The sequence below is a fragment of the Triturus cristatus genome, chromosome 9 (assembly GCF_964204655.1).
Source record: "Triturus cristatus chromosome 9, aTriCri1.1, whole genome shotgun sequence".
Classification (NCBI taxonomy): domain Eukaryota; kingdom Metazoa; phylum Chordata; class Amphibia; order Caudata; family Salamandridae; genus Triturus; species Triturus cristatus.
The window spans coordinates 1,018,154,780-1,018,180,652 of NC_140592.1; the positions used below are offsets into that span (position 1 = coordinate 1,018,154,780).

At 44.0% G+C, this 25,873-nt stretch overlaps 1 protein-coding gene across 4 annotated transcripts in view; it reads right to left on the reverse strand.

Annotated features, from left to right (window-relative positions):
• Positions 1–25,873, reverse strand: part of IFT43 (intraflagellar transport 43) — a 335,235-nt gene that overhangs the window by 3,773 nt on the left and 305,589 nt on the right. For all 4 annotated transcript variants that reach the window (XM_085626698.1, XM_085626696.1, XM_085626697.1 and 1 more), the window contains 3 exons: positions 15,895–15,967; positions 7,460–7,535; positions 4,889–4,951 (listed from right to left, as the gene is read on the reverse strand). In XM_085626698.1, coding sequence (XP_085482824.1) covers positions 4,889–4,951; positions 7,460–7,535; positions 15,895–15,967 — 212 coding nt within the window. The remainder of the gene's footprint in view (positions 1–4,888; positions 4,952–7,459; positions 7,536–15,894; positions 15,968–25,873) is intronic.

The window sequence follows — 25,873 nt, forward strand, 5'->3', positions numbered from 1 at the left end:
TACGGCCGCATCCTACTAGCTCGGTGAGACTGCAGGACTCCGGCTCGGTCGTAAAACACTCCGGATCCAGGTCGGTCGGAGAGCTTTCCGATCCAGATCGGAATCGGCTCCTTAGTGTTTAATTCAAAAGGCACACTATGCACTTTAGTGTGTGGGCACTGTAAATAAGTCTGTTTAATGAAGTACAAGTGCTTGGTATTTTTGTTAAAACAATATGCAATGCTGAGAAATCAATTAAAGGTCTCCGTTTCCTGCTATTCTTGTTTCTTCCAGAATGTCTGGTATTTTTCTTTGTACAAAGACTGCTGACCAATAATACACTGCTGAGCAATTAAAGACCTCAGTTTTCTGCTGGCCCTAGTTTCCTGTCAAAGTGTCTGGTCTTTTTGTTTCAGTTTGTACAATGGCAGCTGACTAAATAAGGGCCTTTTTTTCCTGCCAGAGACTGTCTTTTGATTGGGAGGCAGCACTCGCTAAGTGCATAATGGGCTATAAACACCATGTCCAAAGTGTGGGTGCCCGCTTGGCTTCGTCAATTCGCCTGAAGAGAGAATTGTGTCTTCAACCTGCAGTGCTCGTGGGATCAGAGCCCTGCCACCTGCAACAACAACAACCCAGGCACTCCCCCTAAAAGCTGGGGAATTGCAACAGCTCTTGGAATCTTGTCCCTTCAAGACACCTGTCTACAAGTTTGAACCCTGGAACATAGTAATTCAGCTAGTGCTGCCACATCTCCCTTGCCTTGACTATGACCATCATTCTATTATTGCCACTCAATGCTCCAGCTACTTTGGCTCATTACACGGACCTCAGGTTAGTGCACCGGTCGGGCACCTCTTGTTTTTGGTTTCTCCTTTCTTCAAGGACACCCTTAGAGTGTGAATTTAATTGAAGAAGGTTTTTAGCAGAAGAAAAAGAAAAAAGGCCCTCAAGTGGAATTATTTTTTCTGTCATTCTTGTTTGATATTTTCTCAGGTACTTACACCAACAAAACTCTCTAAATGAACCTTTTTAGAAAAAGAGCAATTATTCGCCCAAGTCTAATTTTACCTTACTGCGAGTAGAAGGGTAAACTCGATGGTGGTCTCCACAAGTGGTTTTAAGAATTGTGGAGGCAAGCGGCAAATAACAGAAGGGAGGAAAACAAGAATGCATACTAAAGGTGATTGTAAAGTATTCATGTATAATTGCCTAGAGTGATTCATTTCTTTTGCTACAGAATATCTCAGAAGGAATGCGCCTTACCACTAGAACTCCACAGAACAATTTCTCTCTCCATCTCTCTCTCTCTCCCCCTCAATTATCCTTCCCCCTAGGGTCAGTCACTGGTGTAAGGTGTCCTTTGAGATACTAAGGATTAACCTCAGGGTGAGGTGGTGGAAAATTTTCACTGCCGCCGAAGTCCTGGTAATTCAGGTGAATGACCCAGTATGAGATCACCTATCCTATCTATTATGGCCCAAGGTAGATTAATGATTCTTAATTTTTTGTTTACAATGTAGATTACATAGAAATATATCTAATTCCTCACTGGAATGTGGTCCTTTGGTTTCAACAATTCAGTTTGGGTTTAATTTGGTGACTCAATCTTTGCTTCTTCTACCATTTATCCGTGGGTACTTTCCTAATTTACATTTTGTAATAAATGCATTATTTTCACAGACTTTAATGAGATCCAGGACAATATGCTATACACCCTGCAGTTGGCTACTTAGTTACCCTTGAAAATAACCTTGGATGTAAAAACACTTGTTGATAGTAATAATCTTTTTCAGTCAGTGAGGTTTGAAAAAATGAAAATCTGAATATGGTTCTTTCAATGCAAGACTCACAGCCAAGTAAATATCTGATGGGTTTTCTTGTACTAAAAGTGATTGTATATCACAGTCAATTATTGTTACTTGGATTCAGCAACCTCTCAAATTGCAAAAAACGTCACCTGTATATGGAAGCCGCTGTAATATAGGATGCACACTTTATGGCACATATTAAATACAACTATATAAATATTTTTTATATGAGAAAGTGCAGTGTTGGGTTTCATGTTCATCTCATAAATGTTTAGGTAACATAGTTGCTTGTAATGAAAATATTACAAAACTGTGCACCAGAGTTGCATTAGGTAAAAACTATTTGCTCCACATAAGTTTTCTTTTACCAATAACCATTCAGTCCTCTATATACCCATATGCTCGATAAATCTCCACTGTTCTTGGGATTATTAGACACAATAAATCTAATTTGTGTATTTTTATTTTCCATTATTTATTTTTTTCTTTGTGCTTCCTGGTATTTTCCAAATCCTATACCTCTTGTTTTTTCCTTTTTTTCTCCTCGTCGTTTTCTCTGTCTTTTCCTAGTTTTTCCTTATTCTGCTACGTTTCTAGCATGCCTGATCCCACTTCTATATTTGCTGACCTTACTGTAGCTTAATTTACTCGTGTCCTTTCCCTTCCCCTTTGGGTTGAACCTGTCTGTCTTATCATTGTACCTCTGTGACTCGCTTAGCTGCCGAGCTTGCACCCGAGCATGGGCACCCAGAATGCAGAGACAATAAACATACAGTATATCAATTCAGGCGACTGTCCAGAGGAAGCTCTGCAACTTATATTTTCTTCTGTGTGGCACGCTCTCTTGCCACTTTTGCCCTGACATGATTACCAGCGGTGCAGTGCAGCAATGACTCTCTTACATCGCACATTGGCAGAGCCTATGAGCATATGATATACAAATTCACATTCCAAACGAGGCTGTAGTCCTTTGAATACTGACCTAAGAAGCTCTGCGACACCAATCTCCTTTAACCAATAACTTTCCGGTATGTAAATGATGATGCCAGGGGGCTAAGTACATAGAAAACACAGTGCCAAAGCACAGCACTGGCACTGAGATGCTGAACAAAGTAGTCTTACGACCCTTCACTTTCCCATGCTGCAGTCTTAAATTATAGCTATAATTATAATAGCTATAATTATAGCTATAATTGACTGTTTCCTCTGTTTACTCCGAATTTATTAACTTCATTTTTATTGGCATTTATAGTAATTACACAGAAGCAGATCACAATCGTATAATCAGCAACTTTCCCCATAATGTTACACCGTATCGTCCCAGCCCTTAGGTAAAGGCCAATACATAGCGTCCTAGCTCCGATTTTAGAAGTAGGATAAGACTCTCCTTAAAAGTGTTAGTTTTCACTCCTTAGGTCAGTTATAAACGTCAGTACTTAAGCACACTCTTTTAAACTGTGCAATCAATCCGTGAAGTCAATGGTGCCACTGTGTTTCTGTCAATATAGCCAACTATATGAAGTGGTTAGGGATTTGAGAAGTCATAGTAAATTAATAGTATTGGGGATACAGTGTGATGTAGGCGTGCAATTTTAATTATGTTATAGTCAATGCAGGGGATCCATGTAACTATAGCAACATTTATCAATAAAAACACCCACAAATATGAAAGCAGGTTAGTGAATATAATTCAACCTAAAATTGTAATTTGAGTGACAATACCTAAAGTGGCAAAACTTTTCTGAAAATTCATGTATCACTTTTATACGTGATCGCTGCTCTTTTTCGACACATTGTGACTACATACATTGACTCAATGTTTATTATTAAAAAGAGTTATCATTCAACGCACTCCTTCGCTGCTCTAACCCTTGTGCTCGACTCAGATTTTGAATGCCATTAAATGTACTGGATTATTCCATCTACAGGCATATCAAAAAGAGAGAGACAAAGGGGGACAGAGGGAGGCCTATGGCATTTGATAACGTTTAAAGAAAGAAAGTCAAACTGAATTAAGGATGCTTAATTAAAGCAAATTATGTATGCCAGAACTGAAATGAAGCCACTCTGCACTTCCCTAATATTCCAATTGTGGTTTTATTTTGTATCATAATTGTTGTGGCTGTTGCATTGTTAGCCTCTGTCTCCCATGCAGAGTTGCAAACAGATTTTGCCTACTCGCTTTACTCTGCTATTGAGGAGATGAAACCACCCCCGTTGGACACCCCTCTCCAAACCACAGAAACTACTCATTACTCTTTAATAGGGCATCCACAAGGGTCCCATACACTAAAGGAAGACTATCGCCACGTGCCAACTGGATAAAAACATTGCACAGAAAGAACGACATTGTTCTTTGGGTTGAGTGCAAACTAGGAGCAATGTAAGGGGAACTTTCAGCCTATCAATCTGCCAAGACTAGGGCTTGTTTCGATTGCCTGGTGAAGAATCAATCGAGTTCACAGTGCCACAGACTTTCTGTCCTGGTTAAGGTAGGGCCACTGGCCTATGTCTCAGATTAAAGTCTGGTTTGACTTGAAGTTGAATGTAGTCAATTGCCCGAAGGTCAGTTATGCGCCGCTGTAAGAAAGGGGCTGAAGGATCTACTCTCTTTAAGATAGCGCCACTGGGCCTACACCTCAGATTAAAGTCTGGTGCGACTTGACGGTGAAAGCAGTCAATTACCAGATCAGTTATGCACTGCTCTAAGGTAAAGAAAAACTAACAGGAAGTGTTAAATACCACAAAAACAGATAAAGTAAGAACCAACTGACAGCTTTCATGACACGTGAAGGGGATATACTTTTGGCTTAACAGACTTTGAGGAGAATAAAATACAGGTGAGTTGTAACTGAGACATGACACATGCTCTGTGCACGTATGGGGTTGTGGACACCCTCAACAACAGGAAGAGATGGAAATAAATTCCACATATTGTAGGCCTTTAATCACAGAATTATCTCCAACCCTAGTTACAACTATGTATCAAACGAATTGAGATATGTATTGCCTCAAAACACAGAATCTTCCAGTGAGTGGAAAGGCAGCCAGTTTATTTGTTCACAAGCTAAATGGGCATCACTAGAGGCCTGGCTTACCTCTCGAACCTCATGCTCTGGAGCAAGTACCTTGGTAAGCAACTTCAGGTCTATCTCTCCATCCTGGAAAAAAACATATGCAAATTGTTGATCTATGGTCAACAGAGTGATACAGAAGGAGAGGCAGTATTCACAAAAACAGTAGAGGAAGCAGTGTATGTTTGTAGTGATGGAGTATAAGAGACTTAATACACATTCGTAGCAGCGGAAGTAATATGTGTGTGGGAGTGTATGGTCAGAAAGGAGAGGGGGTAGTGTGTGCGTCAGCAGATAGTGGAGACAGTGTCTGAGCTTGTGTGTGTGAGAGAGAGTGAGTATATTTTGAACCAGAGCAGAAGAGACAGTGCATGTTTTCAGTCAGTGTGGACGTGTGCGTGCAGTCATAGGCAGCGTGTTTGCAGTCAAACAGTAGGCAGTTGTGAACATGTGTGCATAGTCAGGGAGTAGAGGAGCCAGTGTTTGTGTGTGTGTGTGCGTATACAGTCAGAATAGGAGTGACCATGAGTGAGAGTCAGTAAGAGCAAGATAGAGGGAGAAAGAAAGACAGTGTGTGTTTGCTGAAAGAATACAGGAGGCAATGCAAGTTTGAAGTCCGAGCGCAAAAGAATACAAATTTGTTTGTAGTCAGAAATATTAGGAGGCTGTGCAGCTGATGTTATTTGTTTACAATACAGACATTTGACCCAATATGTATCACAAGAGGTTCTTTTGCACCCCTTAGAAATGTGATGGGGACATCCAAGCAGTCTGAAAAGCGAGTTTCTAGGTTCTATAAAATGGAACTACGTAATAGAAAATTCCTCTTTGCCTCATCTAGCACCTTAAACTGTCAGATCCCACAATCACACCCAGGTGTAGACAACCCATACAATCACATACTATTCTTACAACACACAGACCATACCTCACACATATCCCACTAACTACCACACCCTCAAACTATAGAACCGACATTCCGTCTGGAGCACCCCACGCATAAGCCTTGCAGACCTCTTCACCTCTCACAAGCCTGATGGCCTCTTCACAGAAACATTGTTCATGTCCACATCTTCACACATCCTAGAGGTCCTTTTTCCCCTCAGGTAACAACATTCATTGTGAGGATTGTGCACAAAAAACAGAAAGGAAGCATCGCTGTCATTCATAAGTTCTCCTGGTCCTGCACCCTAAGCAAACAATTAACACTCAACTCCATGGAGCTGCTTGTGATCTCAGCATCACCAACAATTCAATGCAAACCACCAATACCCCTGGACTGGATGAACCACTTTGCCATCCCTATCGCCATGCTTAGTATCCTACCAACAAATCATGGGCAACACAAAAGAGAAAATGAAACCTTCAGATTGCTAACAGACTACTCCATATGCAATCTAATGCTTGAACTCTTCTCTCTCTCTATCACCTCCACATCCAGCACAAATAACCTCCTAAACAACTTCAACGATTTCTGGTATGTGAACATCAACATCCCAATTTCTGACTCGTGCAAGCCAAAGCCTTCAATACCCTGGTAGTCTAAAGACCTTGCGTACAAACAATTCATCCACAAACAAGAAAGAAAATGGAAGAAAAACAGAAATCCTGAGGACCTGTGGGTTCTGAGGTCCCTCCACTCAACATGCGGACAACTCATCATATCAGCCAAAGCAAAGTACTATACCAACACCATCAAAGAGGCCACCAACAGAAACTGACCGCTATTTAAGAAAATCAAGAACTGCATCAGCCCCCTGCTTGAGTGACCTATACCTCACTCCACAGAAAAGTGCAAGGTCATCAACCTCTTCTGTGAAACAATACAGAAGATCCAACAGCACATCAACACCAAGCCTACTTCATTTCTTACACTCACCCCTTCCTATAGAATCCTGCAATGGTGAGCCTTCAAAGTACTATCTGTCACAATATATCACAGTAAAACTGAAACTCTCAAACACACAATATATCACAGTTAAAGTGAAACTCAAACACAATATATCACAGTAAAACTAAAACTCAAACACAATATAACACAGTAAAACTCAAACACAGCAAAAGTGAAACTCTCAAACACACAATATATTACAGTAAAAGTGAAACTCTCAAACACATAACTGTCGTTCCACATATGATATGACGTATAGCATGTTAATGAATCCTCGATCCTTTAAGTAAATTACCGCTATCATGTCCTCGGCATGTTAAAGAATGCTCAACTCGTTAACCACATCACTGCTCTCCCGTGGCTGCCATATTAAAGAACACTCAACCTTTTGGCCAAGTCTTTGCTATGGTGTAGCTTCACAATATCATTGTCAGAGTATCTTCCAATATATATTGTGTCCAGAATATCCTCTTCACAAATATCACCCTATCAAGAGTTCAAATAGAAAATCCACACCCAGCGAAATGGACACAACATTTCTGTGAGATATTTCTGTACACAATATTCTGGTTTCCAACCTTTGCTGGCCCATGGTCAATTCAACAAGAGCAAACACACTGTCTGCAGAGGGCCAGGATATGTTTCAAGTCTTCAACACTCATGGGACTACAGGGCATGCACTGGCACCTCAACGTGTCACTCACCAGTGTTTGGAAGGCAGCATACTTCATTAGGTCATTGTCAAGGTCACGGTAGGTCATCACCCGGTTCACCTGGATGCTGAAAGAGAAACCTGAGGGTTAGAGGGAAGGGGCGGTGCTTCTTTCAGATTGTTGTCCAAACAGAGACCGTCAATATAAAACAGAGGACAATGTAGGAGTACTACACACTGTCGTGCTGTACAGAGGATAAATTGATTATTCATTATAATCAATTAAGTGACTTCATTGGTGACCTTGTTCTGCTGTATGTACAACTATCCAACTCTCATATGAAACACGGGGTTCTCCCGGTCATCGAACAGTTATGACTGGAATGGATATCTATATGTGGGTGAAACAGGCCCTGTAGTTAATCTTACATGCTGGTGCTCCTCAGGGCGCAGAGCAGGCTATAGTGTCATTGCACTGTCCTGGGCAAGCTGGAGGAAGTTCTGGCCAAAGGACTCCTTGTGGAAGCGTTTTCTGGTAACACAGAGGTACATCTGCATGTGGAGCACACAAACATCCAAGCACTATGCCCTAGTTATACTCGACTGACACTATGCCCTTGTTCTACTCTTCTGACATACTATGACATAACAAAAGTGCAAGTGACCAGCCCTTGAGTGGTACCCGAAATGGTGGGCAGGCTCACCCCTACAAACTAAAAACCAGAAAGTTTCCCTTGTGATGTGGAGCACCGCTTCCTGTGCCACACATACACTGGATGTTGTGCATGCTGCAAAATTGCCTGGGGCCAACATCCCTCTCCACGGTGGGTCGCAAGTGTGTCCAGAGACCCCAGGGGTTCCAAAGAGTCTGTACTTCAGACATCTTGGCCTTTCCTGTAGCGCTATGCCACTTTTGGGTTGAAGCAGGATATCTGAGGATGGAGTCTCAGGCCTGAGGTGAGCTGCAGTCAAAATAATTGTTTGAAAGCAACTAATGTGGCCCAAGATATCAGGCTTGAATTTTCATCGCCAACAGGCCTACCAGGGCACCAGTGCTTCATTTGTATTACAAAAAGTAGTTCCAGGACCCGAGGTATTCTACAGTAGGCCACTGCAGCCTGCACCACTCACTGCCAGTGCCGAAGCCACCAACTAACAAGCACACTCCAACAGATATTACAATTTGGACTAGTCTATGTCAACCAAAGGAGTAAAAACGACAAGGATGAGTAGGTATTGTTTTTTCCTACTGTGTATGGAATTTTTAAACACTCTCCTGATGTAGAGGACTCAGAAATACGTGCCCATGTTACAAAACAGGTGTTTGTGCAGAGCACTGGCATACACTGGAACTAATTAATCGCTTCACTATACTATACTCGGAAGCACTAAATTGTGCAGCCTGTTCCGAAATTCAAACCAATGACAATCTTGTACACTGAGGGACATAAAACCATCAACTGAGACTGACCAGTTTTGTGCTAGCGGTGCCTGAAGACTAACCAGCAGCCATACCTGTAACCCGTGAGACATAGAAGGCTTCCATAGCACCTTTAGAAAAGTCATCCTGAAAAAACGCCTAGTGTCCACTGGGGATATGAAACTGCTCATTGTAATAAGGGCAAAAACAACAGTTGATGGAAACAATGTCATACATTCACCCCAGTACAGAGATCTGGGCCTAAATCCATCGTTTTTTTGCTCACCATGCCGTTCCAGTTTGAACCCAGCCATATGCAAATCAGTCTTGACCCTGTGCCCTACGGGAATAGTCCAGCCCGGACTTCCAAGCCAGGTCCTCCCTGGACTAGAAACAAGCATGTCTGAACTGGGGTGGCGTGGTGAGCAAAATAACGATGGATTAAACCCAGATCTGTGAATGGGGGTGAATGTTTTGCCAATGTTCAACATTCCGTCCATCATCTTGTGTGTTTTGCTGTTCGCCCTATGTGGGAAGGGTATGCCCAGACGTGGGTCCCGTGCTCACTACACCACTGGAGTCAAGCTATCCTGGCTGAAGAGGGGTGAAACCCCGAAACCGGTCCTAGGATTCTTGATTCAGGTCCAGGGAAGACATGGCTTGGCAGTTTGGGCTGGACTGTTCCCATGAGGCACAGGGTCAAGACTGATTTGCATATGGCCATGTCTGAACTGGGGTGGCGTGGTGAGCAAAATAACGATGAATTAAACCCAGATCTGTGACTGGGGGTGAATGTTTTGCCAATGTGCAACATTCCGTCCATCATCTTGTGTATTTCATTGTAATAAGGGCTCAGCTTCAGCAGCCTGGATACACAGAGCTAGCCTGACCTAAAGGACACCAAGGCTGAGGTGTCAGAACAGGCTAGCACTTCTTACTACTGTGTCATTTCACTGAAGGAACTGAAGAACTTAAACTAGTTAAACAGTCTGAAGTTCAGAGGTGTTTGAGTACTGCTCTGAACCCCTCTCCATGGACTTGTACTGAGTCGCATTTTAGTCGTGCACAGAAGCACTGAACAGCTTAATGAAATGTAAAGGCTACGTACTTCCGGGTTTTCACCTTTGTGCTCTGGGCTAACTGGGCTCCTTTTATTTGTATTGCTTTTAAAAGACATCCCTCTGGCTAGAAATGTGATAATGTATGTATGTGATTTATATACTGTATATCTTTACATTTAATGCTCTCTTGACAAGTTACATCAAAAGCTTTAATTAAATGCTGAATGAATACGTAAGCGAACTGACAAACGTTTCAAGATATAAAGTTGTTATTAGGGATACTGGGTTTGCTCTTGTACGTATTACTATTTAAACACTTTAGCATAAACCTAACAGAGAACCAATGAAGAGCAGTACAACTGTAGAAGTTTACTTTGAGACCTGGAGAAACAAGTGGTCTGGGGAGAAGATGGAGAAGGAAGGCACAATGGAGGTGGCGTGGCGGAGGAGAAGTTGAATTACAGTTATGAGTTGGACAGCAACAGGGAAGGGAGAAATGGTGTAGTGTTGGCAGTTCTTTTCATGGAAAAAGATTCTGCCAATGTGCATCCTCACCAAAAGTTGAGAATGATGGCACTGATAATGGGAAAGAGCCTACAGATTCAGAGTAAGAGATTAACTATAAATATAACCCTACTCTTCTCATAACCTATGGCTTTTTTCAGTGCTCAATTTTGTGGGTAGTTTCCACAACAATTTGCAATGAAACAGAGAGAAGAAGATGAGCATCAGGAATCTTAGGTCTTTACAAACATAATACCCACACCTTTTCGGCCAAATGTAGCATTGCTCTAGGAGGAATCAATCAATCAGGGAATTGTGAAGAGCGCTACTCACCGGTGAGGGTCTCAAGGCATGTGGAGGGGTGGGGGGGAGCAGGGTCAGCTCTGAGTCAGCCAAAGAGCCAGGTTATGAGGCTCTTCCTGAAGGTGTGCAGAGGGGGGAGCGTCTGATGTTGGAAGCATCAAAACCATACCTGGTGAAGCTGTACAACATATCTTGAACCACCAAGGGGGTTTTTCATCATTCATAATCTGGATCCAGTAATGATAGTGAAAAGAAAGCACGACCCCAATCGAAGTGGAGCGAGCCTCCTGAAATGGTCTTGGAAGAGAGTAACAGATTCCAGGGGAAGTCTACCGGACGTATTAGCCGCTGTTAAGGCTGCAGAATGGGCTTGTCCTTTACCCTGAAACGGCTTTTCTTCAACATTTGGTTCGAACATGAACAAAAGGAGGGCTCGGCCAACAGTTTGGAGGCTTTCACCACTCTTCAAGAGGGCTGGTGTTTTTTTTGGCACCATATCAATTGCATCAGAGATTTGGCAGTGCTGCAGGGCCTCGTCAGTCGAGGGATCAACCATGTTCTTTCCATTAAAAGAGATTTTCCTAGGCTTGTGGTTAATGTCTCAAGATCTGATCCATGATTGTCACCACAAGCACAGGTTGGAGTTCATGATTCTGCATTGATGAGGTCCCAGTTTCTGCCCTAGTGAAGTGTAAATATGTACTAATACTTGGTATAGTCCCGAGAGCAAGGAGGCACACTGTTCGAACTCCTGCCGTAAATGCTGCCTTCAGTTGGCCATAGCGACATTGGCATTTGCTTATCGGAGAGAAAGACAGCCAGACTAGTACAAAATCACCCTGTATGTCTCGCGTCACCTAGCCTCACTGTCCATGTAGGAGACAATGACTTACCCATGGCGGAAGGCGGCACTCACCACATGCTGGGCTAGTGTTTCCTGTAGACGAAGAATAGGTTGTCTTTGCAAACTTTTTATATATTCATGTCCAGTTGTAAATGATCTTTATCTTCTTTCTGAAATCTTTGGTAACTTATGTGGTTAATGAATATGAGCTGATCCCGCTCTTAATACAGTGGTTACATTGCAAAATTGTTTATATCCCTCTATAATGTGTGTGTTAATGCCCGTGTTAAATATTACGTATTGTGTTTTTATATTACATATTATTACTTTGTCGCCACTTGAATTAAGCTGATTCAACATGAAGCACTCTGTTCACTTTGGTTCCAGAACACGATGTATAAAACTGCTTATAAAATAAACCTGTTGTCCAGAGACTTTGGGATTTCCAGCTTTTGTTGAGGATTCTTTCAGACCCACCAAGCCTGCTCAAGGACCAGGGACCCAACGGCCTGGGTGGGCTTCAGTGAAGGTGTTGCAGCCACATCCAGAGCAAATGAGTTTATTATCTGTCAGAGCTATAAAAGTTTCAATGGAAACGTGCCCGGGTGCAGGGAATTTGTAGCATCACTCTCTAGGTCATAAGATCCTCGAGGCACAGTCTCTTGTGAGGAGTAGATCCACGGAAGTATCACCTTTCCCTTGAACAGAAGGTGGTTAGCCACTTACTCCTGGTTGCAATGTGCATCATGTTTTAGGGCGACCACAATACTAAGAATGCAGGGGTTGGTTGGCCAGAAAGGAGAGGTTAGAGCGGGTCAGAGCCTTTTGATGTGTCTTCTCCTTCTTGAGCTTTGTGTTCTTCGGAAGACGAGGCAGGTGGTGTGCCCAAACAACGGAAGATTGGGCAGAACTTTGCTGTTTATCCTTGCACTGATACTCTTACTGACCGGGTGATATCCTCAACCTCAAACTGGGCTGAACCAGTGGAGAAGCAAGGAGAATGACTTGCCTGGCCAGGCTGGCACTGCGACAGAGACTGATCGCCAGAGGATCTGGCCTCTACTCCTCAGTGCTTTTATCCGGTGTCAGTGGAGCACACTGAGACCTGGTCCCCTGACCGACACCCAGGGTGAAAAGATTTACTCACCCTCTTATTACAAAAGGCCTGCAGCACCATGCTCCGAAAACACAGGCTCAATCCTATGGTGCAACGAAGGCTTGTATCTTCCACGCTCAGATGAAAAGTAAGGCCTGGCTTTACTGGGCAATGGCTGGTTCGTACCTGGTGCCCCTTCCGTGGATCTTGTCAAAAGGACCCAGATGAAATTGCTTGTTTTACAGTAGGAGAAATAATTTCTTGCGCCCTGATGCTTTCACCTTTGAAGGGTTTACTGGCACCACTTGCAGGCGCCTTGGTGGCTCACAGGCAGGAAATCTGCCCATAGGAGATCCCAGTGGCTGAAACCACGTGCTCACCTCATCTCCTCAGGGACTGGTACTTCCTTACTCTGCATGCAGGCCACTTGGCTCTAGAGAGACATTGTAGAGATGGTAGTAAACATAGCGCCCATATGCACTAGATGGCAGTTCTCCATATACAGGTTAGCGATACTATGCAGGTCAGCTGTTGCAATAGTGTGTGGTATGAGACACATCACTTCATGCTAGAGATTTACAAGCCACACTACTTGAGCTGAAGGAAGAAGTAGAGGTGGGGGATAAAACAGCACACAAAATGTAATTTAAAAAGTATATCAGGCTAGTGCCGTGTCAGAAAATCGTGGAGCACAAGAGAAGCAGATTTCACGCCACACACGGTTTTGGTGATAATGAGAGCAAACATACAAACAGGAGAAGGGTGCCCCCTGTATGATGCACACATGCAGTGCCACACTGGCATGCATTTTTAAAGCAGTCCTGCCTCTAGGTGGCAGAGTACCCACAAAGCCGATAACGGGAAAGGGTCAAATATATACTTAACTTTGGTACCATCAGGGCAAGGTTTACCGTTTTGTGAGATGCCAAGGTTGCCAGTATGACAAAAAACCAAAAGACCTGATTGAACAGGGCAAGGTCCAATTTTCTGTGTAAAACTGGTGGCGGGGGCTGTAACCTCAACCCACTTGCTGGCGTAGACGCCGGAATGGGTTAAAGTTTTCCAGCCGGGTAGACGCGGTGCACTAACGCCAATTGCATATACCGGGGGATCCCATTAACGATTAAAAGCCCCACACCCCCTGACACGGTGGGGAGCCGGTATGATTGGCTGTAGCAACCACCTGTCATTCTCTTTATAGAAGTAGGAGTCCAGTGAGGTGATTCATGACCTCAAGCCCTGATGAAATTGACGCAACAGAGGACAGGCAATGAAACATGTTGGCCCATCTTTAAATGGTCTACAACGTGCAATTTGGTTTTAAAGTTTGAGTAGGCTCACGATCTCGAATAAAACTGGAAACTGAAGTATGTGAGTACTAAACTCAATTTTATCTAGTGAAACACTATTTCTATGCACATCATGGGGTCTTTTTTAGACATACACTTTTTATTGCCTGCACCTCTTCTTTAACTGGATATCCGTTTTCTGTTTCCTTCTTTTCACTGGTGAGAGTGTTACCAGTGATGAGAACTGTGGGCACAGTGGTGAGAACCTACCTGTAGCTCCTCTGGTGTAGCGCACTTGAGGGACTCTCTCACCTTCACACCTATTTTTTTTTAAATTTTGTTTTGGTTATCTATATACACCTTTCACAGTAAGGGGTATGTTTGTAGAGAGTGGACTGATAAACATGCGTGTATAAGAGAAAAAAGAAAAAAATGGGCAATTGGAGACTGGATAAGACTGGTAATTGGTTATAACCATCAAGTGGGTTGAGGTTACAGCCCCCGCCACCAGTTTTACAAAGAAAATTGGACTTTGCCCTGTTCAATCAGGTCTTTTGGGGGCATATCAGCAAGGGCCTGCGATAATTATCGCTCAGCGCTCTTAGCGCGAGGATAATTATCGCAGGTTAACGCTGGATTCTATCGCGGAGATAGCATGTTATCAGCAACGCTTATCTCCCAAGCGATAGAAATCTATGCGTTAGCCAAAAAACAGTGTGATTATCGCTGGAAATCCAGCGATAATCGCACTGCGACCGGCGATACCTTGCTGATAGGGCAGGGTGGATTTAGCCATGTAATCCACCTCCCATTAGATTACATGGCTAAGTCAGAATAAAAGCAGGCGTAAGGAAAGTAGCGATAACCGCAGTTAGCGCTACTTTTCTTATCGCTCTGCATGTTAGCGTACACCTTGATAATTGGAGAAATGTCGGTTAGCGACATTTCTCCAGTTATTTTGTGGAGGAACGCCCACTTAGTTGGGCGTTCAGGAAACAGGCACTAAGGCATGGATTCACGCGTTAGCGTGTCCATGCTGATAGGGCGATAAAATTATCGCCGCTTTTCCTCCGAAAACGGACGCGAAAGCGGCGATAATTTTATCGCATCGCCTTGCTGATATGCCCCTTGGTTTTTTGTCACTTGTGAGTGGAGTGCGACCTGATTGATTAATTGCCCTCTTAAGCTCCTTATTGTGATTTTGCTGCAAGTATGGCCATAAACTTCTGCATGCCACAAATGTTTAAGCTCATGTCTTTCATGTGTAAAACGTCACGTGCAAATGTGCATTCATTTGGGAGACACTACCCCTCCATCTGTTATCTGCACTTGGTTTTCGTTTTCAGGGATCCAGGCAAACTGACACCCATCATAATTTTTTTAACTTTATTTAACTTTCATCAAAACATAACACACTCCATTCAATGCAGTAAGGCCATCAGTGTACAGGGTTTATGACATTACATTTCATGTTTCATGGATTGTTATCATTATGAGACAGAAATTCCATATTACTGGTAGGGATGGACATTCAAATATCTATCAGAATCATATCTTTCATTTTCAACAACACAAAGTTATCAATTATTTATGTCATATCAAACATCTCATCTCCACCAACCATCAAGTTTAATAGAAGAGTAGTCCGAGTGTGCCAGAGCACAGTGTTGCATATTCTGGACTGCCAGATAACTATGCTCTTTAAAGGGGTTGTGTACCATTCTGTTCCCGCTTATTTGAAGAAGAGGGGAATGTCAGGGACTAAGGGAGTGGAACGGAGATGTCAAATAAGATGCAACAGCACTCCCCAAGGATCTAAACATGCAGATGCAATCCACCATTTTATGCAATAGTCAAAAAAATGCTGGCTGGAGCAGTGCCAATCAATCCCAGTGCCTGGCCCATAGGGTAATGCTTGGCCTTCCATCTCCCATCCATGCTGATGAAAGAACTGCAGTTAAACACTGTACCTGGGAGGAGCCGCCACTTGCATTGCCAGGTCCTCCTCCTGTACTTCTTCCAAGTCTGGGATCACAGGAATGTCTAGCATGAGAGAGTGGGAAAAAAAGATCATGTTATCAGAAAATAGGAGGTTGCAATGGAAACAGTCCCCAGACCACCTGCGTAAGTTTCTGTGTTTCTTTATTCATACCCTCCTACAGTGCAAGTGCAAGGACTTTTCACCATAACCAAGGTGACATTTCACCACGTCCCTCCCCTAGAATAGTTATTACATTTACTGCTTGTCTGAAACCTCTACCAATGGTGCACCAGTTGGCCTCCAAAAGCTGCCTTGGGTTCACAACTCTTTCTGATTTGCTCTTCCTTCTGTGGAAGCCAGACTGGTTGGAGGGAAAGCTAGAGCACAGGGACTGGTTGGAGGGAAAAGCTAGAGGAAAGTGTGTCCCCTCTGAGGACCTCCCATGAAAAAGGGAGAGAAGAGGTTGGCACATGCTGCAGCAGCTGAGACTGGGAGGTCCTAATGAGCTGCTGGCTCTCACATCTAAGAAGGATACAGCTAACTATTTACAGCAGTACCCGCAGAGAGAGTGTGCACTATGTTTTAGCATCTTCATGGCAACCATAACTTTCTTTTAGGCTTCTGCAACTGTATATGAATCTCACTAGTGGAAATGGATAAAAACCACTCTGAAACCTGTCAGAAGAGACCAGACACGGTGGTGCGGCCCCTTCTGTAATCTGGATCGCGCTGGTGCTAAATGCCAAGGGTGTGAGTCCTTATGTACAGTTGAGGGGTCTCACACAGATGGACTTAAGATGTTCTCCTCTTGATGAGATTACTTTACTCCCTACTCGTATGTTTGTCCCAGCCGGGAGCACTTCATCATCAGTGTTCACTGGTTGACTTCTATCTTTTCACTGCTGAAGTTACTTGCATTCTGGAATCTACTTTTTCTTTTATTTTAAGGACTCCATGGGAGTGTATGTGTTCTCTTGCTCTTTCCCTGTGTACTGCTTACCCTTTCTGGTGCCCCACGCACCCCACCACTCTCAGTGTTGTTTCAACCTTCACCCTGCCCTCTCCTACTTAATTTTTCTTTTTCATTGAACTGTTTTGCATTCTGTAGTTATTGGTGGGCATCAATCTTAAAGTGAGCTATTACTTCTTTCAAGACGGCCTCCCACCAATGTGCATGCATTGGCGGCAGGCAACAAGAAATTAATTGTATTATTTGAACAACCCCGTTCAAACAGGGCAACCGTAGATTAATGCACATGCAACGCAGCCATTTTTTAACATGTTTGGTGCCAATATTACAATCGCATTCAAGGATGTCCCCCGAAGATACACGCACATGCATCACAGCCATCTTTGAATGGGTTTAGTTACAATATTACAATTGCATTCAAAGCTGTCTGGGCCTGGGTTGCTTTCTTGAGAGGAGCCCATGGCTCTCATTCAACACTCCAGTCCGATCCTCAAATAGCCAGTGAAATTTAGAGTTCCCTTGACAAGTTTGTGGAGTCCGGAAAGACATCGTCCACACACCTACCAACATCAACCTAGACATCTTCGCACCATGTCTGATACATAGTATTCAGAGATCCCACTTCCCCTGTCCCCCTCCCCCGGTCTCCCTTCTCCTATTTCTAATCCCCCCTTTATTCTATGTTTCATGATAGTGATCTAAGACACCCTGTGAGTATACGACACTGTTTTCACACTACACTATCTCCTACAACCCCACTTGACTTTTATTTCACTATCGTTCTAGTGACTACATCCACATCATCTACCATATTCTCCATTTTCATATGTCTGTTTCTTAATTGGAAGATGGTTGTTACTTACCAAGCTTACTCATGTACGTATCTCTCCATTGCCATTTCTTATGGTTTCTTTTTTTGGTTTTGGGTTGTACAGTTTGTTTATATCGCAGAGCCTCTGCAACATTGGTCTATTTGTATGTGTTTTCTTACTAGATCCCAATAAACCTTTTATAGCCGGAAGAAAATAAAAGCTGTCTGCAGTTGATGCACGCACATCCACCCTGGTCATCTTTGAACGGGTTTATTCAAACATTACAAATGCACTTAAAGATGGCTCCCATGGATGCGCACGCATACAGGATAGCTATCTTACACAGAAAAGCACTGACAAAGCCAAGAGGTTTTACTGCTGAGACTGATTGGTTTCGATAATGCTTGTTTTGAGGAGGAGAGCCCACATCTTCTCTGCTGACTCTTGAATGACTAGCAAGGGCACAGGTGCTGACTCCTTACAGTCTATATAAATCCTTTACAAAAATAATTAACATTTATACATTTCTACTCTTAAAATCCTTGTCTATGTTGTAAGAAAAAAAGCAAAACCGTAGATAACTTTCACTGCCTTAATTTGCACATTTGTATCTAGTAACACATATTTAAAGTGCACGTAGAGACTTTAGCAACATAATGCCCACATATGCCAAACACAGTTGCTAGTGGCACAGATCTAGGTTTAGGATTATTGGAACCACCTGCGCTGGGGAAAATGACTAAAGTGCCAATGAAAACAATTTAGAAAGGATTCCTGAACAGCGCCATTCTATTTTCTGTAGATTATTGTTTTTCAGATGTGAGTTCATGAGGATATTATATGGGGAGACAATAAAAAAGCCTCGTCAGTTATTGTAAGGAGATGGCCTGGGCGTCTGCCATTAATGGGGGGCTGCATTCATATTCTGAGCAGACCCAGTACCCTACCGAAGGTAAAATGCATAGTACAGATCCAAGGAAGACTTTACTCAATCTCTCCAAGGACAGTTGAGGGGTCCTCACACAGATGGACTTAAGCGCTGTATGTAGGGAATACCAATGATAATATATAGTCAACATCAAAGTGGGATTTCGACTTTTACATCACTGCTAAGAGACAAAACCGGCAAAATCTAATGTGCATTATAGCTCTGTATATTTCTGCCCTGTGTCCGCACTGAGCTCCCTGCCTAACGCTCTCCTCCCTTTCTTCTACGCCCTCCACAAGCTCTGTGGCTTCTGCCCTGTGACTGCAGCCCTGACTCCTTCTCCTGTGTCCATTCTGAGCTCCAGACTAAGGCTCAGGGTCCTTCCCTCCCTCCATGCCTGCTCTAACGCCCTTCTGCCTATACCTGCTTCAAACCCTTGGGCACTCGACATTTGAATTCAATACTGATTCTTTGTCCTGTGTCTATTCAGAGCTTGGGGGACCATTTGCTCATGTCCTTTCCAACCCCAATGGCCGGGGCCCTGTGATTGCAGCTCTTAAGCCTTCTTAAGTGTCCAGTATCAGCTGCAGGACTAAAGCCCTGCTCCCCTCCTTGTATACCGGCTTCAAGCCCTATAGCTCTCGTCCTGTTATATTTGATAGCGATGAAAGCTCCACCAGTGCCCACTCCGAGGTCCATGGCTAAGGCTCGGCCCTATGTCGATTGGCCTGTGACCGAGGCCATTATTTTGTGGCTTGTAGTATGCATTATTCTTCTTGAATCGCTACAAGCTGGTCTTGATGCTCCAGCCTGCGATGAATATTCAGTAGTTACGGAGAGGGCCCCTCCTGCAGTGTGCACAGTGTGTCCAGGACGCGACAGCTCCTGCGCTCCATACTGCTCTGATGCTTCTGAATGCCATACGGAGTCCAAAAAGGTCTGCGGTTCCTCTCTACTGACAGCGTTCCCGCAGCATGTACAGCAAGCTGCATCTTCTGTGCTCGGTGACAGGTGGCGCAGGCCGTAGCAAGATCTGGCCTGAGCTGCGCAGCCATGATGCCCACACAGTGGGGCTTCTGCCTAATTGGCATCATAAAATATGGCTTAGTTCATAAGTGTGTCTAAGCCCAGATCAGGCCAACACCAGATGAACTCAGGTCACAAGTAACGTATCTCCAGACCAGGGCTCTCGGAACCAATACAACTCTGGCGAACACAGTGCACGGACCATGCATCTCTGGATCGAGGCAGATCTAGTCTACAGCAGATCCTAAACAGAGCAGCTGTTCACCAACGCGGATCTAAATCAATGCAGCTCCACCAAGGAGGTCCCCAACCAGTGTCATGTAATGTTATGGGATTTATAAAGCGCATGGCGACCTGTTGGCATCCCAGGACCGAAGCAGCTCCCAAGCAACGCCGCGCTACTAACAACCTTTACACCAACACAGCTTTCAGCTGCAGCAGCTGCCAAATGACGCAGCTCACGAGAAACAACTTCGGGTTAAGACTGTTTCCATGGCCCACATCTTTGGACTAACAAAGCTAAAGACCATCAGACATCCAAACCAACACAGCTCCAACCAGCTGCAAATGTTTTAAGGGTCAAAGCTTCCCTGGTTGAAATCACGTGTGCACGCTGCACATTGCGGAACATTTGGCAAAATGAACAACTGAACTGGATCAGGATCCGGTGTAGAAACTAAAACAACATCCAGCACTTTTACAGCTCAGTATGCAGAGGACCGCTTGTTTTGCAGAAAATGTATAAATGTGAGTCCTTCCGGTTATAAGGGAGACATCCTCAACATCCCTGTGTGGCTTTCCCATTGTCATCCAGTCCTACAGGTAAGAGGCTCTGCACCCGTGTGCCAATCCCCGGACTCATCCAGACACACACTGTGTGTGTTGTGCGTCTATTTCTTCAGCCCCTAGAGATAAAGTCTTTGTTTTCCTGAGTAAATTCCCCTTTCTCATGCAGTCCTATATGTATGTGATGGATTCTCCATGTGTTAGTCAACTGACCCCAGGAAATCGTAGCCGTGAAAAGTTCCGAGTCATTTCTACAACCTCCTGATCCCATCAGGCTGCAGGGAAGAAAGTCCATTACTGTTCAGCACAGCTGCCCAGCTCCAAGTTACTTCAAGGCCCATCTCAAGTTCTCCCTTTTTAGCCTGTCAAGGGGCTATAATATGAGGAAGCACTGAATATTGTCTCTAGTGCTCCCTGTGTGCTACCTGTCATACAAGGGGTACATTCAAAGTGTTCCCCCTTTTAACTGTAGTGGGCTAGCATCACTTCTTCCAGGGCAGCCAGGTGGGTTACAGCGATGTGTATATTTTAAGGTTTTGCTCCGCTTCAGGAGTGAGCTCTTCCAACCGCCCGTCTGAGTCACAGTACAATGGCCATAGCAGCATCCCTTCCAATGAGGACCACTTTCCGCACCTCGAGTATGTGGTGGGAAATGTACGAGAATCCAATATACCCTTTACAAAGGGATATGTGCATCAAGTGATGCATCAGAGGATAATTGCTGCTAATGGTGCTTTTCTGAGGAAAGGAGGATACTGATGCTGACAGGAGGCCACCAGAGGACCACTTCATGACTGTCATGCATGTCATCAAGCCACAGAGGAGACCTCCAGGTCCGAAGTATAAAGTAAGTAATGACTCAGTCCAAATATTTTATATATGGTGTGAAGCTGGTCAGTAGTGCCTCAATAGCGGAAAGAGGTAATACATGAGATTCATGAGGCCATTTATGGCCTCATGCCTGATTCCCCGGGGTGTGACTGCTGTGGCTGTTCCTTCACGGGGAAATACAGTAGTAGATTCATAGATCTGGCCCTATTATTGACCAAGCAGAATAGCCACAGGATGGAAGGCGAAATATGCCACACAAATGACATCTTGGCCATCAGACGTAATCAGACTGTCAACAGCAGAGATAATATTCCTGGGTCCAAAGGCTATCAGAAAAGCAGGACGCAAGGCAATGATTACTGAGGACATGAATCTGGCGAGGTAAACCAGAAATCTGAAGATATGCCTCCGTGAACCCCACAGGAGGCATTCATAGTTGACGGACATCTCAGGGATGTGTCTGCATTTAGTGGGATGGAGGTATGATGAATTGAGAGATGCCTGACGGACAAATTATATTGTGAATCCCAAGCCTGAACACAGCAGTTTAAAGGCTATGGATATACTCGTGGATCTCTGGAAGATAATGGTGTAGAATGCAAATAACCTCTCCACTACGATCTCCACTGGAATGCATTAACATACCCATGTTCACAGTGAACTGTCATGTGTTAATGTCGCATGTTCTTCTCGCCTTTTGTGTACCTCTGATCTCCTAAAGATCCTACTGAATATGGTGTAGAATGCAAATAACCTCTCCACTACGATCTCCACTGGAATGCATTAACATACCCATGTTCACAGTGAACTGTCATGTGTTAATGTCGCATGTTCTTCTCGCCTTTTGTGTACCTCTGATCTCCTAAAGATCCTACTGAATATAAATGTACAGAAGACTGTATCATGACTGCATATTGTTGGCCATATAAAAGACCCTTGTAATAAGCGATTTGAAATTCTGCACCAACGTTAAATCCGTTTGTGGAGACCCCAGCCAACAATACTCCCCAACCTCCAGCCAGCATAGCATTCTACAAGGGACTGGGTGTTGGCTGGGTCTACCAAGCTTCGATAACAGCCTTGGTGGGCGCTGCTAGGGTCCTATCAGCAGCCAGTCCGTTATGTCCTCGAACCTGAGCTCAACAACAAGGTCACAAGTTCTGCCATTGACTGTAGAATGACTAATCCCGTTAAGGATTACAATTGACTTCTGTAGGTTTGGGGGAATCCCACCAAAGGCAATAAAGACCCCGTTGGGGCCTATACCATATGGCTCCGAGTTACAATGGTGTGGTTTACGGACCCTACCTAAAGGACAGCTAGGGCTTCCAGCTGCTCAGCACACATGGAATTTTCCAGCTGCAAAAACTTGGAAAGTTAGTACCATCTGTAGTTTGGGATTTCCCAGGGGGCAATGGAATTTTTCAAATGCAAGATGTAGATCATGAGATCAGCCCATAGTAGTATATGTAGATCCCTGACCATGACGCCTACAGCGTTCTAGAAGACCCCAGTACTTCAGGGAGATCATCGCGTTTTGTCTTACAACCAATAGGAATGGGGTGGGGGTGAAAACTATTCAGGTTTAATATCATATCGCCCTATTTCATGAAAAACAAAGAATAACAGACTGTAACCAAGAAGGATCCTAAAAAATAGACTGTGATTGCCCAATTGGAGTATGCCTTCCCAGGGCCCTTGGGGCCCTGCACAGACTCCCATGTTAAACACTGTCCTAGCCGAGGACCGATCAGAAGCTAACTATGGCGCTGACCCTGACAGTCCACACAGCCTATCAGAGCTGCTTGAGACAAAATGGACCAGTCGTCAGCGAATAGTGAAAAAGACTACAGGCCTGAACTCCACATTCCTTATGATCGCCTGAAAGACTTTTACCATTGTCATCAATTTTACATTACTTTCCTTTTGAAATGTTTATTAAAGTCCCTTGACTGGACGTTAATCTTTTAATGTGACAGTTGTATTAAACTATATCGGACTCAACCTTTTCAGTGCAAACATTGAGCAAGGCATTTGATTTTTGTTTTTTTTGTTTTTTAGAGTTATATAGCACGAACTAGACCCGAGACATGAGCACCAGTTTCGTTACAGAAGGACACATCCATTTTTGTTAGGCACGAGAAGATTAAGTGATTTACCCAGAATCACAGGATGTTGAGCGTCGTTGCCGAGACTCGAACCCGGTTCCCCAGCTTTGAGGTCCACGCTGTAGCCATAAGGCTACATCCGCTCCCAATCGTACTACATAGTGGAATTAAGGAGCTTTTGAAGGCTAACATTTAAATTCAGACCAATGAGCCATCATCTGGTCAGCAGCGAGCACACAGAGCTCTCTTTGGACACCGACGATGCAGTGTTCCTGATAATTGACAGTCTAGGAAAAAGTTGACTTTTTCTGCATCCATCGCTTCCAGTCAGTCCAAAAGGAGAAAGGCTCTTTTTCTCCCTCATAAACCCCAGATAACTAACACTTTACATCTTTAATACTGCCAGGAGGTCTCTACATCTTCAGAATCCGGGAAAAAGCCTGACAGTCCTAGAGACAGAATATCCTGCATTCTTCTGCCAAGCTCCTGCATATCCTATCAAGTCAGTCCAGAAGGTGAAAGGTTCCGCCGATTCCCAGATTGTTTACATGTCCCATCTTTAATGCCGATAGGTGATCTAAACAACTTTGGGAACTTGGAAAAAAGTTTGACACAGTACTGGAAAAGAAAGGTTCTGTGTCTTTCTGCCAAGCACCACATGCCATTTGGTCAGTCCAGCAGGTGGGAGGCTGTGCATAGCTCTACTCATATCATTCTATACGTTAAAGGCTGCGTTGCCTTGTGACAAATGCAATTGTCCATACTACCTTAGTGATGGCAGATTCTGTATTCCAGTGCAATCTTCCTGGGAACATTCAGTTCTAATGGTGAAAAGCAGTGTACCTTGTGCCTTTCCTCTAACTCTTCCTGCAATAAAAATGAAAGTCCCTGAATATCCGTTGAGACCGCCTGAGCACATGGTTTGTATCCACCACCCTCAGCCCTAGAGGTGAAAGGGTCAGAATGGCTGTGTCAATCCTCAGAGTTCCTGTCAACCGGAGAATAACCTTTCCTATAGTATATATTTTTGATTGTCGCTAATGATTGAAGATACATTCAATTTGTCCTCTGGCGGGACCGCTCCCTTGTGGCTGGCTGTCTGCGAATGCTAAACAGGCTGAGGGAAGATAGTCTGATCCAAGATAAAGCGGAGCGCGCGCCGGCCCGCGTTTAGCGCTTGGCGTCACGAGCTGCTCCATATTCATGCGGTGTCTTAGTTCTATTCCGCGCCTTTACAAAGCGCCCTGTGTGCTGGAGCTCATCCCCACTGACGAAGGTATACTTCAGGAGACATCAAACAGTACACCAAGCAAATACCTGAAAATGGCACTAATTAGCACAGTACAACCACGTTTTATTAGCTGCTCCCACTGGAAACATGAAATAACAAAAGAAGGTGAGAGAGGGTGAGATATCCAAGCAGCCATATTCATTTCCTTCCAGAAGGCCATCCATGCAATTATGGAATACAGGCTGCACCACTCCACACTGACAGTGTGGTCTACAGCCCCTCCATAAGACCAGAAAATACAGGCCTTCCGGCCTACCATACTAACAAAGAATATGGACTTTGGATCTTTCCTACTGACAATATTGCCTTCCCACCCTCCACACTGACAAAGAATATCACTGTCCTACCCTCCATAATGACAAAGAATATCACATTCCTACCCTCCATACTGACAAAGAATATCACCTTCCTACCCTCCATACTGACATGCATTCTGACCCTCCACACTGACAAAGAAAATCACCGTCCCACCCAACATACTGACAAAGAATATCGCCTTGCGACCCTCCATACTGACATGCATTCTGACCCTCCACACTGACAAAGAATATCACCGTCCTACCCTCCATAATGACAAAGAATATCACATTCCTACCCTCCATACTGACAAAGAATATCACCTTCCTACCCTCCATGCTGACAAAGTATCACATTCCTACCCTCCATACTGACAAAGAATATCACCTTCTGACCCCCCATACTGACAAAGAATATCACCTTCCTACCCTCCATACTGACTAAGAAAATCACCGTCCTACCCTCCATACTGACAAAGAATATCACCTTCCTACAATCCATACTGACAAACAATATCACCTTGCTACCATCCATACTGACAAAGAATATCACCTTCCTACCCTCCATGCTGACAAAGTATCACATTCCTACTCTCCATACTGACAAAGAATATCACCTTCCGACCCCCCATACTGACAAAGAATATCACCTTCCTACCCTCCATACTGACTAAGAAAATCACCGTCCTACCCTCCATACTGACAAAGAATATCACCTTCCTACAATCCATACTGACGAAGAATATCACCTTGCTACCATCCATACTGACAAAGAAGATCACCGTCCTAGCCTCCATACTGACAAAGAATATCGCCTTGCTACCATCCATACTGACAAAGAATATTGCCTTCCGACCCCCCATACCGACCAAGAATATCACCTTCCGACCCCCCATATTGAGAAAGAATATCACATTCCT